Raw genomic sequence first — 22,708 nt, forward strand, 5'->3', positions numbered from 1 at the left:
TTCCTGTTAGGGTACCGTCACACAGTGCCATTTCGATCGCTACGACGGTACGATTCGTGATGTTCCAGCGATATCGTTACGATATCGCTGTGTCTGACACGCAGCAGCGATCAGGGATCCTGCTGAGAATCGTACGTCGTAGCAGATCGTTTAGAACTTTCTTTCGTCGCTGGATCTCCCGCTGTCATCGCTAGATCGGTGTGTGTGTGACATCGCTTGTAACCAGGGTAAACATCGGGTTACTAAGCGCAGGGCCGCGCTTAGTAACCCGATGTTTACCCTGGTTACAAGCGTAAAACTAATAAAAAAACAAAAAACAGCACATACTTACATTCCGGTGTCCGTCAGGTCCCTTGCCGTCTGCTTCCCGCACTGTGACTGCCGGCCGTAAAGTGAAAGCAGAGCACAGCGGTGACGTGTGCTTTCACTTTACGGCCGGCAGTCACTGAGTGCGGGAAGCAGAGACGGCAATGGACCTGACGGACACCAGAATGTAAGTATGTGCTGTTTTTTTTTTTTTTAGTTTTACACTTGTAACCAGGGTAAACATCTGGTTACTAAGCGCGGCCCTGCGCTTAGTAACCCGATGTTTACCCTGGTTAAGGTACCTTCACACATAACGATATTGTTAACAATATCGTTGCTTTTTGTGACGTAGCAACGATATCGTTAATAAAATCGTTATGTGTGACAGCGACCAACGATCAGGCCCCTGCTGGGAGATCGTTGGTCGCTGAAGAAAGTCCAGAACTTTATTTCGTCGCTGGATCTCCCGTGGACATCGCTGGATCGGCGTGTGTGACACCGATCCAGCGATGTCTTCACTGGTAACCAGGGTAAACATCGGGTAACTAAGCGCAGGGCCGTGCTTAGTAACCCGATGTTTACCCTGGTTACCATTCTAAAAGTAAAAAAAAAAAACACTACATACTTACCTAACGCTGTCTGTCCTCCAGCGCTGTGCTCTGCACTCCTCCTGTACTGGCTGTGAGCGTCGGTCAGCCGGAAAGCAAAGCGGTGACGTCACCGCTCTGCTTTCCGGCCGCTGTGCTCACACAGACAGTACAGGAGGAGTGCAGAGCACAGCGCTGGAGGACAGACAGCGTTAGGTAAGTATGTAGTGTTTTTTTTTTTTACTTTTAGGATGGTAACCAGGGTAAACATCGGGTTACTAAGCGCGGCCCTGCGCTTAGTTACCCGATGTTTACCCTGGTTACCGGCATCGTTGGTCGCTGGAGAGCGGTCTGTGTGACAGCTCTCCAGCGACCAAACAGCGACGCTGCAGCAATCCGGATCGTTGTCGGAATCGCTGCAGCGTCGCTTAATGTGAAGGGGCCTTACCCGGGGACCTCGGCATCGTTGGTCGCTCGAGAGCTGTCTGTGTGACAGCTCCCCAGCGACCACACTACGATTTACCTACGATCACGGCCAGGTCATATCGCTGGTCGTGATCGTAGGTAAATCGTATAGTGTGACGGTACCCTTAGGTGAGACGTTACACAGCACCTAGGAGGGGAACATTGATAAGATTTTCTCAGCACAGGAACATATTTTTTTAACATTCCCACAAAAAAAATGCAATAGAAAGAAGTCAAAATGTCACATTTACCCCAAAATGGTGTTATTAAAAACTTTAGCTCGGGGTGAAAAAAACAAGACTTTACACAGCACCATAGAATGAGAAATAAATAAGATATATATTTCTGAAATCATACTCACCTGGAAAATAAATTTGTCAGGTAATTATTAATATAAGATGAATTTAATAAAAACAAAACCCTCAAACAAATGCGGGAATTAGTAATCTAATAGGACACTGGCTTTAAAGCCACACTAACTATAGCAAATGCATGATATATGAAAGATACACAGATCTGTTTCCCAAAGACCAGGGGTAGGTGGACCACTGATTTTCCCAAGGAGCTACATGAGAGACAGTGACGGTTGTTGAGATCTAAACCATTAGGCTGAAATTAGTTATGCTCAATATTGATATTGACATATTAATTATTTTACGTTAATATTAATTGTATCACTTAATATTGAGAAGAATTCCTGTAAGTATTCTGTTTCACTGCTAATTCTACAGTAATTTATGTTGCAGTAAGGCTGATTGTAATATGGATCTTGCCAGAAACAGCTAATCAAAACCAAATAATTTACCATTTTTTTTAAAATAAAGTTTATAAATCATTCTACTGCTATTCTGTCTTTTGATCAACTGCTTGCCCCACACATTTTGATGTTCTCACAACCCCCCACACAGTATGATGGCCCCACAGCCCCTCCTGCATGCAGTATGTTGGACCCATAGCCCTCCCACACTCAATGTGAAGCTCCCCACAGACACAATGATGTGATGGTTCTCATAGCCCTCCCTAAACACAGTGATATAAATGGTGCTGACAGCACCCCCACACGGTATGATGGTTATTACATGATATGAAGGTTCTCACAGCCACCCACACCATGGTCCTCACAGCCTTCTGTAGACCGTATGATGGCCCCCATAGCCACCCACACAGTATGATGTTCTTCACAGCCCTTCCATACACAGTATGCTGTCCACACAGCCCTCTCACACATTATGATGATCCCACAGCTCTCCCAAACACAGTATTATGATTCTCGCAGCCCCTTATCTAAGAATGATCCCCCTTACACAGTCCCCGATATAGAATATGAAACCCCACACAGTCTCTCCTAAATACAGTATTAGCTCCCACATGCAACCAACCCCTGTATACAGTGGGAGCCCACACCTATGTACATTAGAGTCCCCCCATACACCCCTATATGCACTAGGAGACCATACACAGCCTCCCCATATGCAGTATGAGACCACACATACATCTTTAGAATGCAGATAGTGGTGAAATCAGGTTGCTGATGGAGGAGGGTGACCGCATGGTGCTGTCTGTGGGCCACTATTTGAAACCCTTCGGCTGTCTCGGTCTTTGGGCCAGACAGGAACAACCATAGAGTTGGATGTGGCCTGCAGGCCTCACGCTGTCCATGTCTGGACACTAATTTGACGACAGGTAACTTCTAAGCTTGAGGAATAGCGTCAGTAGCAGATACTATACAGACTTTATGCAAAAACAATATATGAGCTCATTGAAATCCAATAGATCATGATTGCCTTTCAATAGGAGATTCATGTGAAGAAAACATGATAAATTATCTTTAAAAGAAAAAAAATCTAAATACTTATCAATATACTTTTAATTTTGTGAAGTAAACTAATCGTATGTCCTCACGGTGGTCAGTTTTTCAGTAGTTTCAAAATATGATGTAAGGCTAGGTTCACATTAGCGTTTCTGTGCCGCAGCATATCATCTGCATGCACAAACGCATGCCAAAACTCATGCAAAAGCATGCTTACGCCTGCCCATCATCTTGCTCATGACAAAACAAAAATGCGTCGTATGCATGCGTTTAAATGCGTTTTGGCATGTGTTTGTGTTTATGTGCATGGTGGAGGCAGTGACATCATTTTCTGGACATGCACAGTCTAAAGCAGTGTTCCCCAACTCCGGTCTTCAAGAGCCACCAACAGGTCATGTTTTGACGATTTCCTTAGTATTGCACAGGTCATTGAATGCTTGCCTGTGCAGGTGATGCAATTATCACCTGTGCAATACTAAGGAAATCCTAAAAACATGACCTGTTGGTGGCTCTTGAGGACCGGACTTGGGGAACACTGGTCTAAAGTGTGCATGTATACCGAACACATGCATACACATGTCTTTGCGTACCAATGCGTTCCCATAGACAATAATGTTGTTTTTGATGCAATCGTCCGCATGCAGACGATTGTACAATATTTGACACCTCAAAAAATGCAACATGTTGTGTTCACCGGACACTGCCAAACAACGCATGCGTACGCATCTGCATGCGAATGCATTCAAAAACATGTTCCTGCGTACACAATGTTAAAGATATATACGCATGACACATGCGGATCATACACTGCGCACAGAAACGCTAATGTGAACCCGGCCTAAAGCCCCCGTCACACAAAGCGAGATCGCTAGCGAGATCGCTGCTGAGTCACAAGTTTTGTGACGCAACAGCGACCTCAGTAGCGATCTCGCTATGTGTGACACATAGCAGCGACCAGGCCCCTGCTGTGAGATCGCTGGTCGTGTCGGAATGGCCTGGACCTTTTTTTGATCGTTGAGGTCCCGCTGGGTAGCACACATCGCTGTGTTTGACACCTTACCAACGACCTCATGACAGGACGTCCCTCATTGAGGTCTGTTAATCGTCATGAAATAGCTGCCATGTGACATCGTTGTACAGGTCGCTATGGGTCGCCGCATCGCTGCTGCGCGTCGTTGGGGAGATCTCACAGTTTGACATCTCACCAGCGACCACATAGCGACGCAGCAACGATCCCTGACAGGTCGTATCGTTGTCGGGATCGCTTTAGCGTCGCTAAGTGTGACGGGGCCTTAAGAGCTACACATGGGAATTATTTACCAAACCCCCTGATTGTTTGGTTTTCCAACATTCTCAGAGCAATCCCCAGCTGAAACTTCAAAGAATTACATACCAACTCGCAGGTAGGGGAAGTTTGGCTCAATGCGTGGGTGCAGTGCACCACAACTGTTCTCTAAATTACCAAACTTGTGTGAAAGTGGTGATCGTAGGAGATATCGGTGATTTTTTTTGTAGGGTTTCCCCATGAATTAGAAAAAAAAATAAAAAGTAATATGCGCTTGACATGCATCCCACTATAATAATGCAATGATAAAATTAAAAGGTATTCATGATATATCTAAAAAAAAAAAATATTCTACCAAAGTGGCAAACAATCAATATAGAAACAAAATGGTAACCTTTTTATTGATATTCCATTATATATGGAGCCAGTTGTATGAAGGACCATGTGGGAACAGATTCTCGTCACATATCACTGCTTTCTGTAAAATGCCTTGGTTCAAGCAAAAATCCTGCAATTTTAGCTCAGGACTGAAAACCGTCATGTGTAAATGAGCTGTCACAGATCCATAAAAACCGTGGCCGGGGAATGCGTGAATTTCTGCTATTCCACGGCTTCCCCTCCTGTGTCACAGCTAAGTAATTCTTATGTCCCCACTTTCCTCCATGACAACTTTCTTGGTTCATTCTGTACAACGCCAGGCTCAGTGGGCATTCTAGTCTTCGCTTCCAACAGCTAGCTGTATTAGGAGATGACCTTCAGCCTTGTTACATAGCTTGTTATATCAGTTAAATTAGAAATACTTTGTGTTCTTACTGAATTTAAATTGCCTACTAGAAAACTTAACGTGTCTCTGCTTCTCTTTCAGCTGCTTTCGTAGGGATTTTGCACTGGTAAGTGTATTTTTTTGTAAGAAAAACTGTATAATATCTTGTAATACTCTTATACAGGACTCATCACCAGGTCAAAAGAGGCTGGCTTGTGCTTTTATTCTATTCCTGCTGCACTCCTAAATATTCTGTTTTTAAAGGTTTTTTTTTAAATTCGCCATATTATATATGATATATATATTAGATATAGAACTTTTTATGTAGTACTAATTTTTGGGGGGTCTTTTCCAACAGAGGTGGTGCTTACAGGGTATAAACTCATGTTGGCCTAAAGACACACCCCTGAGAATCCAGGGACTATACCCCCTTGGTAAAGGCCATACAAAATTGCACTGCATACAAATACCAATTTATCTCTACTCATGTGGCAGATTAAAAAAAAACAAAAAAAACCTGAGTAATTGGAGGAACAGCAGGAATAATAAAAACAAAAATTGGTACTTTCACTAGTTGACAGTTTCTCTTTTTGATATTTTCTCATCTCAGCTATTTATGTGATATACACCAGACAAATCAAACATTTGACAGCTGGGATTTTCAGCCTCTGAACCCACTCCAGTTAGGTGATTACAGACACCCTACTCCTGTACCCCCAGACATTCTGCCACGGACTGAATTTGGAGGCTGTGCATGTTCACTGCTCTCTCAATGTTCAAAACTATTGGTGGCACTGATTGAACTGAGCAAGCCTTATTCACTAGCAGGAAAATGACTCCAAAGAAAGCTAAAGGTTCTCAGGAATGGTCCTTAACCCCTTCCCGACCCATGACGCCACGTAGGCGTCATGAAAGTCGGTGCCATTCCGACCCATGACGCCTATGCGGCGTCATGGAAAGATCGCGTCCCTGCAGATCGGGTGAAAGGGTTAACTCCCATTTCACCCGATCTGCAGGGACAGGGGGAGTGGTAGTTTAGCCCAGGGGGGGTGGCTTCACCCCCTCGTGGCTACGATCGCTCTGATTGGCTGTTGAAAGTGAAACTGCCAATCAGAGCGATTTGTAATATTTCACCCATTATAACGGGTGAAATATTACAATCCAGCCATGGCCGATGCTGAAATATCATCGGCCATGGCTGGAAATACTAGTGTGCCCCCACCCCACCCCTCCGATCGCCCCCCCACCCCCCCGATCTGGCCGGTACACTGCTCCGGCTCCCCTCCGTCCAGTGCTCCGCTCCCCCCCGTGCTCGTGCCCGCTCCCCCCGTGCTCCAATCACCCCCCCGTGCTCCAATCACCCCCCCTGCACTCCGATCCACCCCCCCCCCGTGCTCCGTTCCACCCCCCCGTGCTCCATTCCAGTCCCCCCGTGCTCCGTTCCACGCCCCCCGCGCTCCGTTCCACCCCTCCCGCGCTCCGATTCCTCCCCCCGTGCTCCGATCCCCCCCCCCGTGGTCCCCCCCCACCCTATCATACTTACCGATCCAGCCGTGGTCCCGTCCGTCTTCTCCCGGGCGCCGCCATCTTCCAAAATGGCGGGCGCATGCGCAGTGCGCCCGCCGAATCTGCCGGCCGGCAGATTCGTTCCAAAGTGCATTTTGATCACTGAGATATAATCTATCTCAGTGATCAAAATAAAAAAAATAATAAATTACCCCCACCCCTTTGTCACCCCCATAGGTAGGGACAATAAAAAAATAAAGAATTTTTTTTTTTTCCACTGTTAGAATAGGGTTAGGGTTAGGGTTAGGGTTAGGGGTAGGGTTAGGGGTAGGGCTAGGGGTAGGGTTAGGGGTAGGGTTAGGGGTAGGGTTAGGGGTAGGGTTAGGGTTAGGGGTAGGGTTAGGGCTAGGGGTAGGGCTAGGGGTAGGGTTAGGGGTAGGGTTAGGGTTAGGGTTAGGGTTAGGGTTAGGAATGTGCACACGTATTCTGGTCCTCTGCGGATTTTTCCGCTGCGGATTTGATAAATCCGTAGTGCTAAACCGCTGCGGATTTATGGCGGATTTACCGCGTTTTTTTCTGCGCATTTCACTGCGGTTTTACAATTGCGATTTTCTATTGGAGCAGTTGTAAAACCGCTGCGGAATCCGCACAAAGAAGTGACATGCTGCGGAATGTAAACCGCTGCGTTTCCGTGCAGTTTTTCCGCAGCATGGGCACAGCGATTTTTGTTTCCCATAGGTTTACATTGAACTGTACACTCATGGGAAACTGCTGCGGATCCGCAGCGTTTTCCGCAGCGTGTGCACATACCTTTAGAATTAGGCTATGTGCACACGGTGCTGATTTGGCTGCGGATTGGCCGCTGCGGATTCGCAGCAGTGTTCCATCAGGTTTACAGTACCATGTAAACATATGAAAAACCAAATCCGCTGTGCCCATGGTGCGGAAAATACCACGCGGGAACGCTGCGTTGTATTTTCCGCAGCATGTCAATTCTTTGTGCGGATTCCGCAGCGTTTTACACCTGTTCCTCAATAGGAATCCGCAGGTGAAATCCGCACAAAAAACACTGGAAATCCGCGGAAAATCCGCAGGTAAAACACAGTGCCTTTTACCCGCAGATTTTTCAAAAATGGTGCGGAAATATCTCACACGAATCCGCAACGTGGGCACATAGCCTTAGGGTTAGGGTTGGAATTAGGGTTGTGGTTAGGGTTAGGGGTGTGTTGGGGTTAGTGTTGTGGTTAGGGGTGTGTTGGGGTTAGGGTTGTGATTAGGATTATGGCTACAGTTGGGATTAGGGTTAGGGGTGTGTTGGGGTTAGTGTTGGAGGTAGAATTGAGGGGTTACCACTGTTTAGGCACATCAGGGGTCTCCAAACGCAACATGGCGCCACCATTGATTCCAGCCAATCTCGTATTCAAAAAGTCAAATGGTGCTCCCTCACTTCCGAGCCCTGACGTGTGCCCAAACAGTGGTTTACCCCCACATATGGGGTACCAGCATACTCAGGACAAACTGCGCAACAATTACTGGGGTCCAATTTCTCCTGTTACCCTTGTGAATCTAAAAAAATGCTTGCTAAAACATAATTTTTGAGGAAAGAAAAATGATTTTTTATTTTCACGGCTCTGCGTTGTAAACGTCTGTGAAGCACTTGGGGGTTCAAAGTGCTCACCACATATCTAGATAAGTTCCTTGGGGGGTCTAGTTTCTAAAATGGGGTCACTTGTGGGGGGTTTCTACTGTTTAGGCACACCAGGGGCTCTGTAAACGCAACGTGACACCCGCAGACCATTCCATCAAAGTCTGCATTTCAAAAGTCACTACTTCCCTTCTGAGCCCCGACGTGTGCCCAAACAGTGGTTTACCCCCACATATGGGGTATCAGCGTACTCAGGAGAAACTGGACAACAACTTTTGGGGTCCAATTTCTCCTGTAACCCTTGGGAAAATAAAAAATTCTGGGCTAAATAATTATTTTTGAGGAAAGAAAACGTATTTATTATTTTCACGGCTCTGCATTATAAACTTCTATGAAGCACTTGGGGGTTCAAAGTGCTCACCACACATCTAGATAAGTTCCTTTCAGGGTCTAGTTTCCAAAATGGGGTCACTTGTGGGGGGTTTCTACTGTTTAGGCACATCAGGGGCTCTGCAAACGCAACGTGACGCCCGCAGAGCATTCCATCAAAGTCTGCATTTCAAAACGTCACTACTTCAATTCCAAGCCCCGGCATGTGCCCAAACAGTAGTTTACCCCCACATATGGGGTATCACCGTACTCAGGAGAAACTGGACAACAAATATTGGGGTCAAATTTCTCCTGTTACCCTTGGGAAAATTAAAAAATTCTGGGCTAAATAATTATTTTTGAGGAAAGAAAACGTATTTATTATTTTCACGGCTCTGCATTATAAACTTCTATGAAGCACTTGGGGGTTCAAAGTGCTCACCACACATCTAGATAAGTTCCTTTGGGGGTCTAGTTTCCAAAATGGGGTCACTTGTGGGGGGTTTCTACTGTTAAGCCACATCAGGGGCTCTGCAAACGCAACGTGACGCCCACAGAGCATTCCATCAAAGTCTGCATTTCAAAACGTCACTACTTCACTTCCGAGCCCCGGCATGTGCCCAAACAGTGATTTACCCCCACATATGGGGTATCAGCGTACTCAGGAGAAACTGGACAACAACTTTTGGGGTCAATTTCTCCTGTTACCCTTGGGAAAATAAAAAATTGCAGGCTAAAAGATCATTTTTGAGAAAATAATTTTTTTTTTTATTTTCATGGCTCTGCGTTATAAACTTCTGTGAAGCACTTGGGGGTTCAAAGTCCTCACCACACATCTAGATTAGTTCCTTTGGGGGTCTAGTTTCTAAAATGGTGTCATTTCTGGGGGATCTCCAATGTTTAGGCACACAGGGGCTCTCCAAACGTGACATGGTGTCCGCTAATGATTGGAGCTAATTTTCCATTTAAAAAGCCAAATGGCGTGCCATCCCTTCCGAGCCCTGCCGTGCGCCCAAACAGTGGTTTACCCCCACATATGGGGTATCAGCGTACTCAGGACAAACTGGACAACAATATTTGGGGTCCAATTTCTCCTATTATCCTTGGCAAAATAGGAAATTCCAGGCTAAAAAATCATTTTTGAGGAAAGAAAAATTATTTTTTATTTTCATGGCTCTGCGTTATAAACTTCTGTGAAGCACCTGGGGGTTTAAAGTGCTCAATATGCATCTAGATAAGTTCCTTGGGGGGTCTAGTTTCCAAAATGGGGTCACTTGTGGGGGAGCTCCAATGTTTAGGCACACAGGGGCTCTCCAAACGCGACATGGTGTCCGCTAACAATTGGAGCTAATTTTCCATTCAAAAAGTCAAATGGCACGCCTTCTCTTCCGAGCCCTGCCGAGTGCCCAAACAGTGGTTTACCCCCACATATGAGGTATCGGCGTACTCGGGAGAAATTGCCCAACAAATTTTATGATCCATTTTATCCTACTGCCCATGTGAAAATGAGAAAATTGAGGCGAAAAGAATTTTTTTGTGAAAAAAAATTACTTTTTCATTTTTACAGATCAATTTGTGAAGCACCTGAGGGTTTAAAGTGCTCACTAGGCATCTAAATTAGTTCCTTGGGGGGTCTAGTTTCCAAAATGGGGTCACTTGTGGGGGAGCGCCAATGTTTAGGCACACAGGAGCTATCCAAACGCGACATGGTGTCCGCTAACGATGGAAATAATTTTTCATTCAAAAAGTCAAATGGCGCTCCTTCCCTTCCGAGCCTTACCATGTGCCCAAACAGTGGTTTACCCCCACATATGAGGTATTGGTGTACTCAGGAGAAATTGCCCAACACATTTTAGGATCCATTTTATCCTGTTGCCCATGTGAAAATGAAAAAATTGAGGCTAAAAGAATTTTTTTGTGAAAAAAAAGTACTTTTTCATTTTTACGGATCAATTTGTGAAGCACCTGGGGGTTCAAAGTGCTCACTATGCATCTAGATAAGTTCCTTGGGGCGTCTAGTTTCCAAAATGGGGTCACTTGTGGGGGAGCTCCAATTTTTAGGCACACGGGGGCTCTCCAAACGTGACATGGTGTCCGCTAAAGAGTGGAGCCAATTTTTGATTCAAAAAGTCAAATGGCGCTCCTTCCCTTCCAAGCCCTGCCGTGCGCCAAAACAGTGGTTTACCCCCACATATGAGGTATCAGCGTACTCAGGACAAATTGGACAACAACGTTCGTGGTTCAGTTTCTCCTTTTACCATTGGGAAAATAAAAAAATTGTTGCTAAAAGATAATTTTTGTGACTAAAAAGTTAAATGTTCATTTTTTCCTTCCATGTTGCTTCTGCTGCTGTGAAGCACCTGAAGGGTTAATAAACTTCTTGAATGTGGTTTTGAGTACCTTGAGGGGTGCAGTTTTTAGAATGGTGTCACTTTTGGGTATTTTCAGCCATATAGACCCCTCAAACTGACTTCAAATGTGAGGTGGTCCCTAAAAAAAATGGTTTTGTAAATTTCGTTGTAAAAATGACAAATCGCTGGTCGAATTTTAACCCTTATAACTTCCTAACAAAAAAAAATTTTGTTTCCAAAATTGTGCTGATGTAAAGTAAACATGTGGGAAATGTTATTTATTAACTATTTTGTGTCACATATCTCTCTGGTTTAACAGAATAAAAATTCAAAATGTGAAAATTGCGAAATTTTCAAAATTTTCGCCAAATTTCCGTGTTTATCACAAATAAATGCAGAATTTATTGACCTAAATTTACCACTAACATGAAGCCCAATATGTCACGAAAAAACAATCTCAGAACCGCTAGGATCCGTTGAAGCGTTCCTGAGTTATTACCTCATAAAGGGACACTGGTCAGAATTGCAAAAAACGGCAAGGTCTTTAAGGTCAAAATAGGCTGGGTCATGAAGGGGTTAAGTGGCCATGTCCTAGTTCAGTCCTGAAAGAATTATTCCAGCTTGACAGGTAGTCCAGATAGGTAATAGCTTGTTAATTGCTTGGGTTTTTTACCTTTAGAACCCCAACCAATCCTGAAAATAGATTTCTGAAATGCACGTTAGAAGGAAGGCAATCGGCTTGCATGATCAACACTCTCACGTTTATTAGGGCTGATTTACTAAACGATGTGTGTCAGAAGTCTGACTTAATTTGTGCCAAACAATAGTTACAACACAGATTATACTGAATTTTTTCTCACAGAAATATATATTCGTCCACTCTGCTCCCCCCTGCTCTATAACATGGTGCCTGCAGGCTGGACTGCATTTTTATGATGGCAAAAGTTAATAAAATGTAGTAAATCGGCTCCAATTTCTTTTGGACAGGCCGCAGATGGCGGCATACAACTCTGCAGTGAATAGAGCATTTCACTAACAGTCAACATGCAACTTGAACATCTATGAGATAGTGACTTCTTGCGTATATGTAAGGTGGTTTTATTTTATTCTGTCTCCTATGACAGCACCATGACAGGGAACGTTATCCTTATCAGACAAACCTGTGGAAGATTCAATGGGTCCCAGGCCCGGCCGGTCGGTTCAGGCAGCGGGGGTCCCCTTCCTCGACAAGTGTGGGGTCACTGGAAGCGCCGCGGTGGGTCCAGGGAGGCCCGCACAACAGTGAGTGGAGCTGTGTCCGGGGAGGACTACCAGCTCCAGATGGTCAGCGCCAGAAGAAGGCGAGTATTCCCCTGCAGTAACTGTGTGGTCTCCGGTGTGGCACCACCTGAGGCGTGTGGCCCAGGATTGGGGTGTGTCCAGGGACTCCGGTGACACGTTTGGGGATGTCCGGGGGCGTGTTGCATGATGCCACTTTGTGGGCAGGGGCTAGGGGCGCATTCCAGTATCCAGTTTTCATGGTCGTCACGGGCGGATGACGCATCCGGTGTGCGCTGCAGTTGTGCGCCCGGGGTCGACAGGCTGCAGCCGGGATCAGGGAGGGCGACACCGAGGTCCATTACGGGCCGGTGGCCTGGTCATGGGCCTGCAGGAAGGCGGGGCGATTGGGTGGTCACATCACTTCCGGGGGTGTGGCTGTGATCTGGGGGAGGAAGAGGCGCAGGTACCTACCTGCTGACCCGAATATCCAGGGCAGCGTGTCCAGTGGTTTAAAAGGGCACATGCACAAACTTCAATGCTTCTAGGCCCAATCCTGATTCAAGAAGGATGGAGTCATGCGAGTAGCAGGAGCAGGCACACCCTTCATAGCAGCAACATCAGCAGCTCATTCAGAAGCCCCGTGCAGCCCGGCGAAAGACCCGTGAGAATACGGGAGATAGCCAGGCAAGCAAAAAAGTCAGGATTCTACTGAAAGGTCCAACTGCAGGAGCTCCTCCAGAGTGGACGAGTCAGCAGCGTCAGCTGAGATGTGCCCCCCTCGTAATTCGGTACCTATTCATTTGCTGCACTGGTAAGTGATCTTCATGAAAGTTCACTCTGTGATGTAGTCTTCCCCTTATTTCTCCTGATCCTGCCAGAGAAAGAAGTATGCAGGGAAGTTGAGACATTAGGAGTGTGCCCTTTGCAGGTCCCCCTTGCCGGACCCCTGTCCAAAAAGATTGTCAGTCCTGTGTCCAACAGATGGTAGCTGAGGAGACACCTAACTTTGCCACAAACCTAGAAGAAATTATTAGGGCGGAAGTGAGGGAGTCCATGAAGGACGGAGGACTAAGATCCCGGAGTCAGACTCCTCTATTGACTTTATTGGGGATGAGGACTCTTCCGGATCATCTCTTTTAGCATCCTCTTTTTCACATGATGACTCTGTCCGCTTCTGTTTCCCCATAGACCGGGTGGATAAATTAGTGAAGGCGGTCAGAAGCACTATGGGAATATTAGAGTCTAAGCCTGAGCATTCTGTTCAGGACGTCATGTTTTTTGGGCGGTGGCTAGACCAAAGGAAGCGCAGGTCCTTCCCCTTAAACAATAAAATCCATTCTCTTGTGCACTAGGAGTGGAAGAGACCGGAGAAGAGGGACTCCCTTCCAGCAACGTTTAAGAGGAAATACCCCTTTCAGGACCCAGTTGCAAGCACTTGTGATAAGGCCCCAAAACTCAATGCGTCAATGGTCCAAGCATAAAAAAAAATCCTCATTGCCCTTTGAGGACCTGGGGACCCTAAAACACCCTCCGAATAAGGAGGCGGACACGTTTCTTAAGGGAGCATGGAAAATGTCAGCAGGATCCCTGAGGCAAGCTGTGGCATCTATATGTATGGCCAGGTCAATGATGTTCTGACTAGATCAGCTAAAGACTCAATTAAAAGAAGGAGCCTTGCGGGAATCTATTCTAAACACCTTACCAGTGATTGAGGGTACCGTGGCGTTCTTGTCAGATGCCTTTGCAGACTCAGTCAAGATGGCTGCTAAAGCAGCGGACCTCTCAAATGCGTCTCGGAGAACATTATGGCTGAAGTGCTGGCCTGGTGACATTCAGACCAGGTCTAGACTGTGTTTTATTCCATGTGATTACCTCTTTTGACAGCTCCTGGATGAGCTTCTGTAGAAGGCAGGGGATGATATAAAGAAATTCTCCAATCTGTCGGCTCCTTCCTACAGGCGTCCCTTCAGTAGGAGTAGGTTCAGTAGCAGGAATCCTTCCAGGGACCGAGCCAAATGGGATGGGATGAGAGGAAAACAAAAGTTACTGTGTTCATGTTTTGGGGCTCCTCATGAGAGTGTAAAAAACCCACCCCAATGACTGCCGACCTGATCAAATATTACTAATAGTGACTGGGTTCATAGCCTGATATCATCAGGGCTGAAATTAGAGTTTTCTTCTATCCCACTGTACAGGTTCATGATAACCCCTACCTGGTTATTCCCTTCGGAACGGGGAGCCCTGGAGGCTGAGATCCTGCAACTATGGTGTAAAGCAGTCCTGGTGGGGGTTCTTGGGCCAGAAAGGGGAAAGGAATTTTACTCCCCCTATTTGTGATTCGAAAGCCGGATGGCTCTTTCAGGATGGTCATCAACCTTAGAGCTCTAAATGGGTTCTTGTTAGTACGCCCCTTCAAAATGGAATCTATTGGATCAGCAATAAAGATAATCTTTAAAAACTGTTTTATGACGGTGTTGGATCTTAAAGATGCGTACTATCACGTGCAGTTCCTCAGGGTGGCTGTAGTCATAAGGGGCTCAGTTAGGCATTTCCAAGTTGGAGCTCTCCCCGAGGTCATGGCCCACCTGCATAAAATAAATGTTTTGATTATTCCCTACCTGGATGATTTTTTTTATTTTAGGCAGGTCAGCGGATCATTGCTCAGCTTAATTAAAGAGGATAATGGCCACTCTGGAGCACTTGGGGTGGCTACTGAGCATTAAAAATTTCTACTAGAGCCCTTAAGGGTGCATCAGTTCTTCGGGCTCATTCTGGACTCGGAGAGACAGGAGTGTCTTCTGTTGCCTGATAAATTAGTTAACCTTCGGCAGCAAGTATTGAAAGCATCAAACAATCCAACTATGTCCCTCAGGAAGGCTATGTCCCATTTGGGGTCACTAACCTCCTGCATCCCAGCGGTCCGGTTGGTGCAGTTTCATACAGGAGCCATGCAGTGGGATGTTTTGTTTAGGGGGTACCTGCAGGGACTGGTGCCCTTGTCCCCTTCTTCTATACACCGTGTGCAGAATTATTAGGCAAGTTGTATTTTGGTCACATGATACTTTTTATACATGTTGTCCTACTCCAAGCTGTTCAGGCTAGAGAGCAAATTACCAATTAAGTAAATGAGGTGATGTGCATCTCTGTAATGAGGAGGGGTGTTGTCTAATGACATCAACACCCTATATAAGATGTGCTTAATTATTAGGCAGCTTCCTTTCCTTTGGCAAAATGGGTCAGAAGAGAGATTTGACAGGCTCTGAAAAGTCCAAAATTGTGAGATGTCTTGCAGAGGGATGCATTCGTCTTGAAATTGCCAAACTTTTGAAGCTTGATCACAGAAGAATCAAGTATTTCATGGCAAATAGCCAACAGGGTCGCAAGAAGCCTGTTGGGCAAAAAAGATGCAAAATAACTGCCCATGAATTGAGGAAAATCAAGCGTGAAGCTGGCAAGATGCCATTTGCCACCAGATTTGCCATATTTCAGAGCTGCAACGTTACTGGAGTAACAAAAAGCATAAGGTGTGCGATACTCAGGGACATGGCCACGGTAAGGAAGGCAGAAAAATGACCACTTTTGAACAAGAAACATAAGATAAAACATCAAGACTGGGCCAAGAAACATTTTAAGACTGACTTTTCAAAGGTTTTATGGACTGATGAAATGAGAGGGACTCTTGATCGGCCAGATGGATGGGCCAGAGGCTGGATCAAGAAAGGGCAGAGAGCTCCACTCCGACGCCAGCAAGGTGGAGGTGGGGTACTGGTATGGGCTGGTATCATCAAAGATGAACTTGTGGGACCTTTTCGGGTTGAGGATTGAGTGGAGCTCAACTTCCAGACCTACTGCCAGTTTCTGGAAGACAACTTCTTCAAGCAGTGGTACAGGAAGAAGTCATGATTTTCATGCAGGACAATGCTCCATCACATGCCTCCAACTGCTCCACTGCGTGGCTGGCCAGTAAAGGTCTCAAAGAAGAAAAAATAATGACATGGTCCCTTTGTTCACCTGATCTGAATTTCATAGAGAATCTGTGGTCCCTCATAAAATGTGAAATCTACAGGGAGGGAAAACAGTACACCTCTCGGAACAGTGTCTGGGAGGCTGTGGTGGCTGCTGCATGCAATGTTGATCATAAACAGATCAAGCAACTGACAGAATCTATGGATGGAAGGCTGTTGAGTGTCATAATAAAGAAAGGTGGCTATATTGGTCACTAATTTTTTGGGGGGTTTGTTTTTGCATGTCAGATATGTTTATTTCTAAATTTTGTGCAGTGATATTGGTTTACCTGGTGAAAATAAACAAGTGAGATGGGAATATATTTGTTTTTTTTTAAGTTGCCTAATGATTCTGCACAGTAATAGTTACCTGCACAAACAGATATCTTTCTAAGATAGCCAAATCTAAAACAAAACCCACTCCAATTTCCAAAAATGTTAAACTTTGATATTTGAGTCTTTTGGGTTGATTGAGAACATTAGTTGTTAATCAATAATAAAAATAATCCTCTCAAATACAACTTGCCTAATAATTCTGCACACAGTGTACATTCTCTGAGGTGGTGGTTAGATAACTCGGGTGGCCACTACGGACACTAGCCCTACAGGATGAGGGCATATGGAGGAGGTCATAGTCCAGGGAATATGGGGAGAACAGTTAGTTCTTCTAACCTGAAGGAGTTGATGGTGGTGGAGCTGGCTGTAAGAAGGCTCCTTATATCCCTACAGTGTCATCTTGCTAGGATCCTCTCCGACAATCAGGATGCGGTGGCCTACATCAACCACCAAAAGGGAACTCGGTCCAGACCCCTAATAGAAGTGGCAGAGTGGATATTCCAAGTAGCAGAGGAACGTTTTCTGTCTGCACATAAGAGGAAAGGACAACATCAGAGGAGACTTTTTAAGTCGCAACCTACTCAGGCAGGGAGAATGGACACTAAAAAATTCCATCTTCGACCAAGTTGTGTGGATGTGGGGTCATCGAGACATAGACCTCTTCGCCACTAGGAAAAATGGAAAAGTGAGGCAGTTCTATTCTCTCAACCCCAGAGAAAAACCACTGGTACAGTGCCTTGTGAAAGTATTCGGCTCCCTGGAACTTTTCAACCTTTTCCCACATATAATGCTTCAAACATAAAGATACCAAATGTAAATTTTTTGTGAAGAATCAACAACAAGTGGAACACAATTGTGAAGTTGAACAAAATGTATTGGTTATTTTAACCCCTTAATGACCGCCAATACGTCTTTTAACTGACCTGAGATATAAGAGAATAGCATCTCCATACAGGTGACAATCCAGCAGCTGTCGGCTGTACAATATGGCTTACAACTTGCTGCATCAGCCATGATCAGTGTTTGCACTGTCCATATCTGTTTAACCCCTTAGATGCTGCTGTCAATAGTGACTACATCATATAAGTGGTTAACAGAATGTGGGGGCTTCCTCTTTATCCCAAATGGTGCCGTCAGATCATGATTGTGTGGTCCTGATGTTCGTTATGGCAATTCACGACAACATAGCGGCCATAGTCTACCGGCTGTTGTAATCTGTTCAGAAGTTAGCGGCATTTAGGTGGTAAAAATACACATTTTCATTCCTATCATGCCATTTTGCATTAATTCCCCCCAAAAAATCACTTGAAGGGTTAATAAACTACCTGACTGCAGTTTTCAATATGTCAGGGGGTGCTGTTTTTTAAAATGGTATAACGTTTGGGAGTTTCCCTATATATAGGAGCCCCAAAGTCACTTCAAACATGGATAGGTCCCTAAAAAAATAAATTTTGTAAGTTTCCTTGAAAAAATGAAAAATTACTGCTACATTTTTAAACCTCCTAAAATGCTAACAAAATAAAAGAACATTTTACAAATGGTGCTGATGTAATGCAGGCATATGGGAAATGACATTTATTAATGTTTTGCTGTGAAATGACTATCTGAATTAAAGGGATAATCATTCAAATTTAGAAAATTGCTAATTTTTTACTTTTTTCTCAAATTTCTGATATTTTAGATAAATAAACACAAAACATATCGACCTAATTTACCATTATCATAAAGTATAATGTGTCACGAAAAAACTATCTCAAAGTCACTGGGATTTGTTGAAGCGTTCCAGAGTTACCACATAAAGTGACACTGGTCAGATTTCAAAAATTTGGCTCTGACGCTAAGGGGTTAAATTTTTGTGGAAATTCAAAAGCTGAAAAGTGGGGCGTGCAATATTATTCGGCCCCTTTACTTTCAGTGCAGCAAACTCACTCCAGAAGTTCATTGTGGATCTCTGAATTATCCAATGTTGTCCTAAATGCCTAATGATGATAAATATAATCCAACTGTGTGTAATCAAGTCTCCGTATACACGGTGTTCCAAATTATTATGCAAATTGGATTTAAGTGTCATATAGATTTAATTGTTTTGTTTTTCAAATAAACTTGTGGATGGTATTGTGTCTCAGGGCTCAATAGATAACTGAAATATATCTTAAACACATGTGATAATTAGTTTTCCATGTGATTCTAATTAAAGGAAAACTACTTAAAAAATGATGTTCCACATTATTAAGCAGGCCAAAGGTTTCAAGCAACATGAGAAATAAAAAGGATCTCTCTGCTGCTGAAAAGCGTTAAATAGTGCAATGCCTTGGACAAGGTATGAAAAAATTAGATACTTCACAAAAACTTTGTGATCATCATACTGTGAGATTTGTGACTGAAACAGAGCACAGACAGAGTTCATGCAGATAAAGGCATAATGAGGAAGGTTTCTGCCAGACAAATTCATTGGAATAAGAGAGGAGCTGCCAAAATACCATTACAAAGCAGCAAACAGTTATTTGAAGCTGCTGGTGCCTCTGGAGTCCCTCGAACCTCAAGGTGTATGATCCTTCAAAGGCTTGCTGTGGTGTATAAACCTACTATTCGGCCACCCCTAAACAGTGTTCATGAGCAGAAACGGTTGCAGTGGGCCGAGACATACATGAAGACTAATTTTCAAACAGTCTTGTTTACTGATGAGTGTCGAGCAACCCTGGATGGTGCAGATGGATGGAGTAGTGGATGGTTGGTGGATGGCCACCATGTTGCAACATGCTGCGACGTCAGCAAGGAGGTGGAGAAATCATGTTTTGGGCCGGAATCATGGGGAAACAGCTGGTGGGGCCCTTTAAGGTTCCTGAAGATGTGAAAATGACCTCTGTAAATTAAATAGCGTTTCTGACTGACAACTTTCTTCCATGGTCTAAAAGCAGAAACGTGCCTTCAGGAGCAAAATCATCTTCATGCATGACAATTCCCCATGCATGACAATGCCCCATCTCATGCTGCAAATAATACCTCTGAGTCATTGGCTGCTATGGGCATAAAAGGAGCTAAACTCATTGTGTGGCCACCATCTTTCCCTGACCTCAACCCTATAGAAAACCTTTGGATTATTATCCAGCACAAGATCTATGAGGGTGGAAGGCAGTTCACATCGAAACAGCAGCTCTGGGAAGCTGTTCTTACTTCATGCAAAGACGTACAAGCAGAAACTCTCCAAAAACTCAAGAATGCAAGAATTGTGAAGGTGATATCAAAGAAGGGGTCCTATGTTAACATGTAACTTGGGATGTTTTGGAGTTAAATAGCTTTTTTGTTCAGTGAATGTGACCTCCTAATGCTGCAAATTCCACAAATGAGCATTTTCAGTTCTTAAAAACATATCAAATGTTTAGAAATTCTACTGTGCCTAATAATTTGGAACAGTGCATTTTGAGTTTGTATTTATTTTGGAGATTATACTGTTATCATTGGGAGGTTTCTTCAATAAAATTTGATGTATACTCTGAACGGGTGATGACTTTTATTAGACTGACTGTCATTTGCACCGACCATTTAGGAAAATCTGAGAAAAATGTCATCTGCATAATAATTTGGAACACAGTGTAAATGCACCTCCTCTGTGATAGTCTCAGGGTTCTGTTTGAAGCGAAGCACAGAGAGCATCATGAAGACCAAGGAACACAATAGGCATGTCCGTGATACTGTTGTGGAGAAGTTTTATAGCCAGATTTGGATAGAAAGTGATTTCCAAAACTTTAACCCCTCTGTGACCTTAGACGTACTATCCCGTCGAGGTGCCCTGGGCTTATCTGACCCTGGACGGGATAGTACGTCATAGCCGATCGGCCGCGCTCACGGGGGGAGCGCGGCCGATCGCGGCCGGGTGTCAGCTGCTTATCGCAGCTGACATCCGGCACTATGTGCCAGGAGCGGTCACGGACCGCCCCCGGCACATTAACCCCCAGCACACCGCGATCAAAGATGATCGCGATGTGCCGGCGGTGCAGGGAAGCACCGCACAGGGAGGGGGCTCCCTGCGGGCTTCCCTGAGCCCCCCGCAGCAACGCGATGTGATCGCGTTGCTGCGAGGGTCTCCTCACCTCCCTCCCTGCTCGAGCCCCGGATCCAAGATGGCCGCGGATCCGGGTCCTGCAGGGAGGGAGGTGGCTTCACAGAGCCTGCTCAGAGCAGGCACTGTGAAGGCTGCAGCGCTGCATGTCAGATCAGTGATCTGACAGAGTGCTGTGCAAACTGTCAGATCACTGATCTGTGATGTCCCCCCCTGGGACAAAGTAAAAAAGTAAAAAAAAATTTTTCCAAATGTGTAAAAAAAATAAAAAAAAAATATTCCAAAATAATGAAAAAAAAAAAAAATATTATTCCCATAAATACATTTCTTCATCTAAATAAAAAAAAAAAACCAATAAAAGTACACATATTTAGTATCGCCGCGTCCGTAACGACCCGACCTATAAAACTGTCCCACTAGTTAACCCCTTCAGTAAACACCGTAAGAAAAAAAAAAAAAAAACGAGGCAAAAAACAACGCTTTATTATCATACCGCCGAACAAAAAGTGGAATAACACGCGATCAAAAGGACAGATATAAATAACCATGGTACCGCTGAAAGCGTCATATTGTCCCGCAAAAAAAGAGCCGCCATACAGCATCATCAGCAAAAAAATAAAAAAGTTATAGTCCTGAGAATAAAGCGATGCAAAAATAATTATTTTTTCTGTAAAATAGTTTTTATCGTATAAAAGCGCCAAACCATAAAAAAATGATATAAATGAGGTATCGCTGTAATCGTACTGACCCGAAGAATAAAACTGATTTATCAATTTTACCAAACGCGGAACGGTATAAACGCCTCCCCCAATAGAAATTCATGAATAGCTGGCTTTTGGTCATTCTTCCTCACAAAAATCGGAATAAAAAGCGATAAAAAAATGTCACGTGCCCAAAAATGTTTTCAATAAAAACGTCAACTCGTCCCGCAAAAAACAAGACCTCACATGACTCTGTGGACCAAAATATGGAAAAATTATAGCTCTCAAAATGTGGTATTGCAAAAAATATTTTTTGCAATAAAAAGGGTCTTTCAGTGTGTGACGGCTGCCAATCATAAAAATCCGCTAAAAAACTCGCTATAAAAGTAAATCAAACCCCCCTTCATCACCCCCTTAGTTAGGGAAAAATAAAAAAAAATGTATTTATTTCCATTTTCCCATTGGGGCTAGGGTTAGGGCTAGGGTTAGGGCTAGGGTTAGGGCTAGGGTTAGGGCTAGGGCTAGGGTTAGGGCTAGGGTTAGGGCTAGGGTTAGGGTTAGGGTTAGGGCTAGGGTTAGGGTTAGGGTTAGGGCTAGGGTTAGGGCTAGGGTTAGGGTTAGGGCTAGGGTTAGGGTTAGGGCTAGGGTTAGGGCTAGGATTAGGGTTAGGGTTAGGGTTGGGGCTACAGTTAGGGTTGGGGCTAAAGTTAGGGTTAGGGTTTAGATTACATTTACAGTTGGGAATAGGGTTGGGATTAGGGTTAGGGGTGTGTCAGGGTTAGAGGTGTGGTTACGGTTACCGTTGGAATTAGGGTTAGGGGTGTGTTTAGATTAGGGTTTCAGTTATAATTGGGGGGTTTCCACTGTTTCGGCACATCAGGGGCTCTCCAAACACGACATGGCGTCCGATCTCAATTCCAGCCAATTCTGCGTTGAAAAAGTAAAACAGTGCTCCTTCCCTTCCGAGCTCTCCTGTGTGCCCAAACAGGGGTTTACCCCAACATATGGGGTATCAGCGTACTTAGGACAAATTGGACAACAACTTTTGTGGACCAATTTCTCCTGTTACCCTTGGGAAAATACAAAACTGGGGGCTAAAAAATAATTTTTGTGGGAAAACAAAAAGATTTTTTATTTTCACGGCTCTGCGTTATAAACTGTAGTGAAACACTTGGGGGTTCAAAGTTCTCACAACACATCTAGATAAGTTCATTGAGGGGTCTAGTTTCCAATATGGGGTCACTTGTGGGGGGTTTCTAC

General features: G+C 44.6%; 1 protein-coding gene across 2 annotated transcripts in view; it reads left to right on the forward strand.

Moving 5' to 3' along the window:
- The window catches only part of DPY19L1 (dpy-19 like C-mannosyltransferase 1), a 259,028-nt gene that overhangs the window by 32,917 nt on the left and 203,403 nt on the right, over positions 1–22,708 (forward strand). For both annotated transcript variants that reach the window (XR_011314012.1, XM_069730266.1), the window contains exon 2: positions 5,319–5,343. Coding sequence is in view for 1 of the 2 variants with exons in the window: in XM_069730266.1 (XP_069586367.1) it covers positions 5,319–5,343 (25 nt within the window). In the remaining variant the exon portion in view is untranslated. The remainder of the gene's footprint in view (positions 1–5,318; positions 5,344–22,708) is intronic.

The sequence above is a fragment of the Ranitomeya imitator genome, chromosome 6, assembly GCF_032444005.1.
Source record: "Ranitomeya imitator isolate aRanImi1 chromosome 6, aRanImi1.pri, whole genome shotgun sequence".
Taxonomy (NCBI): Eukaryota; Metazoa; Chordata; class Amphibia; order Anura; family Dendrobatidae; genus Ranitomeya; species Ranitomeya imitator.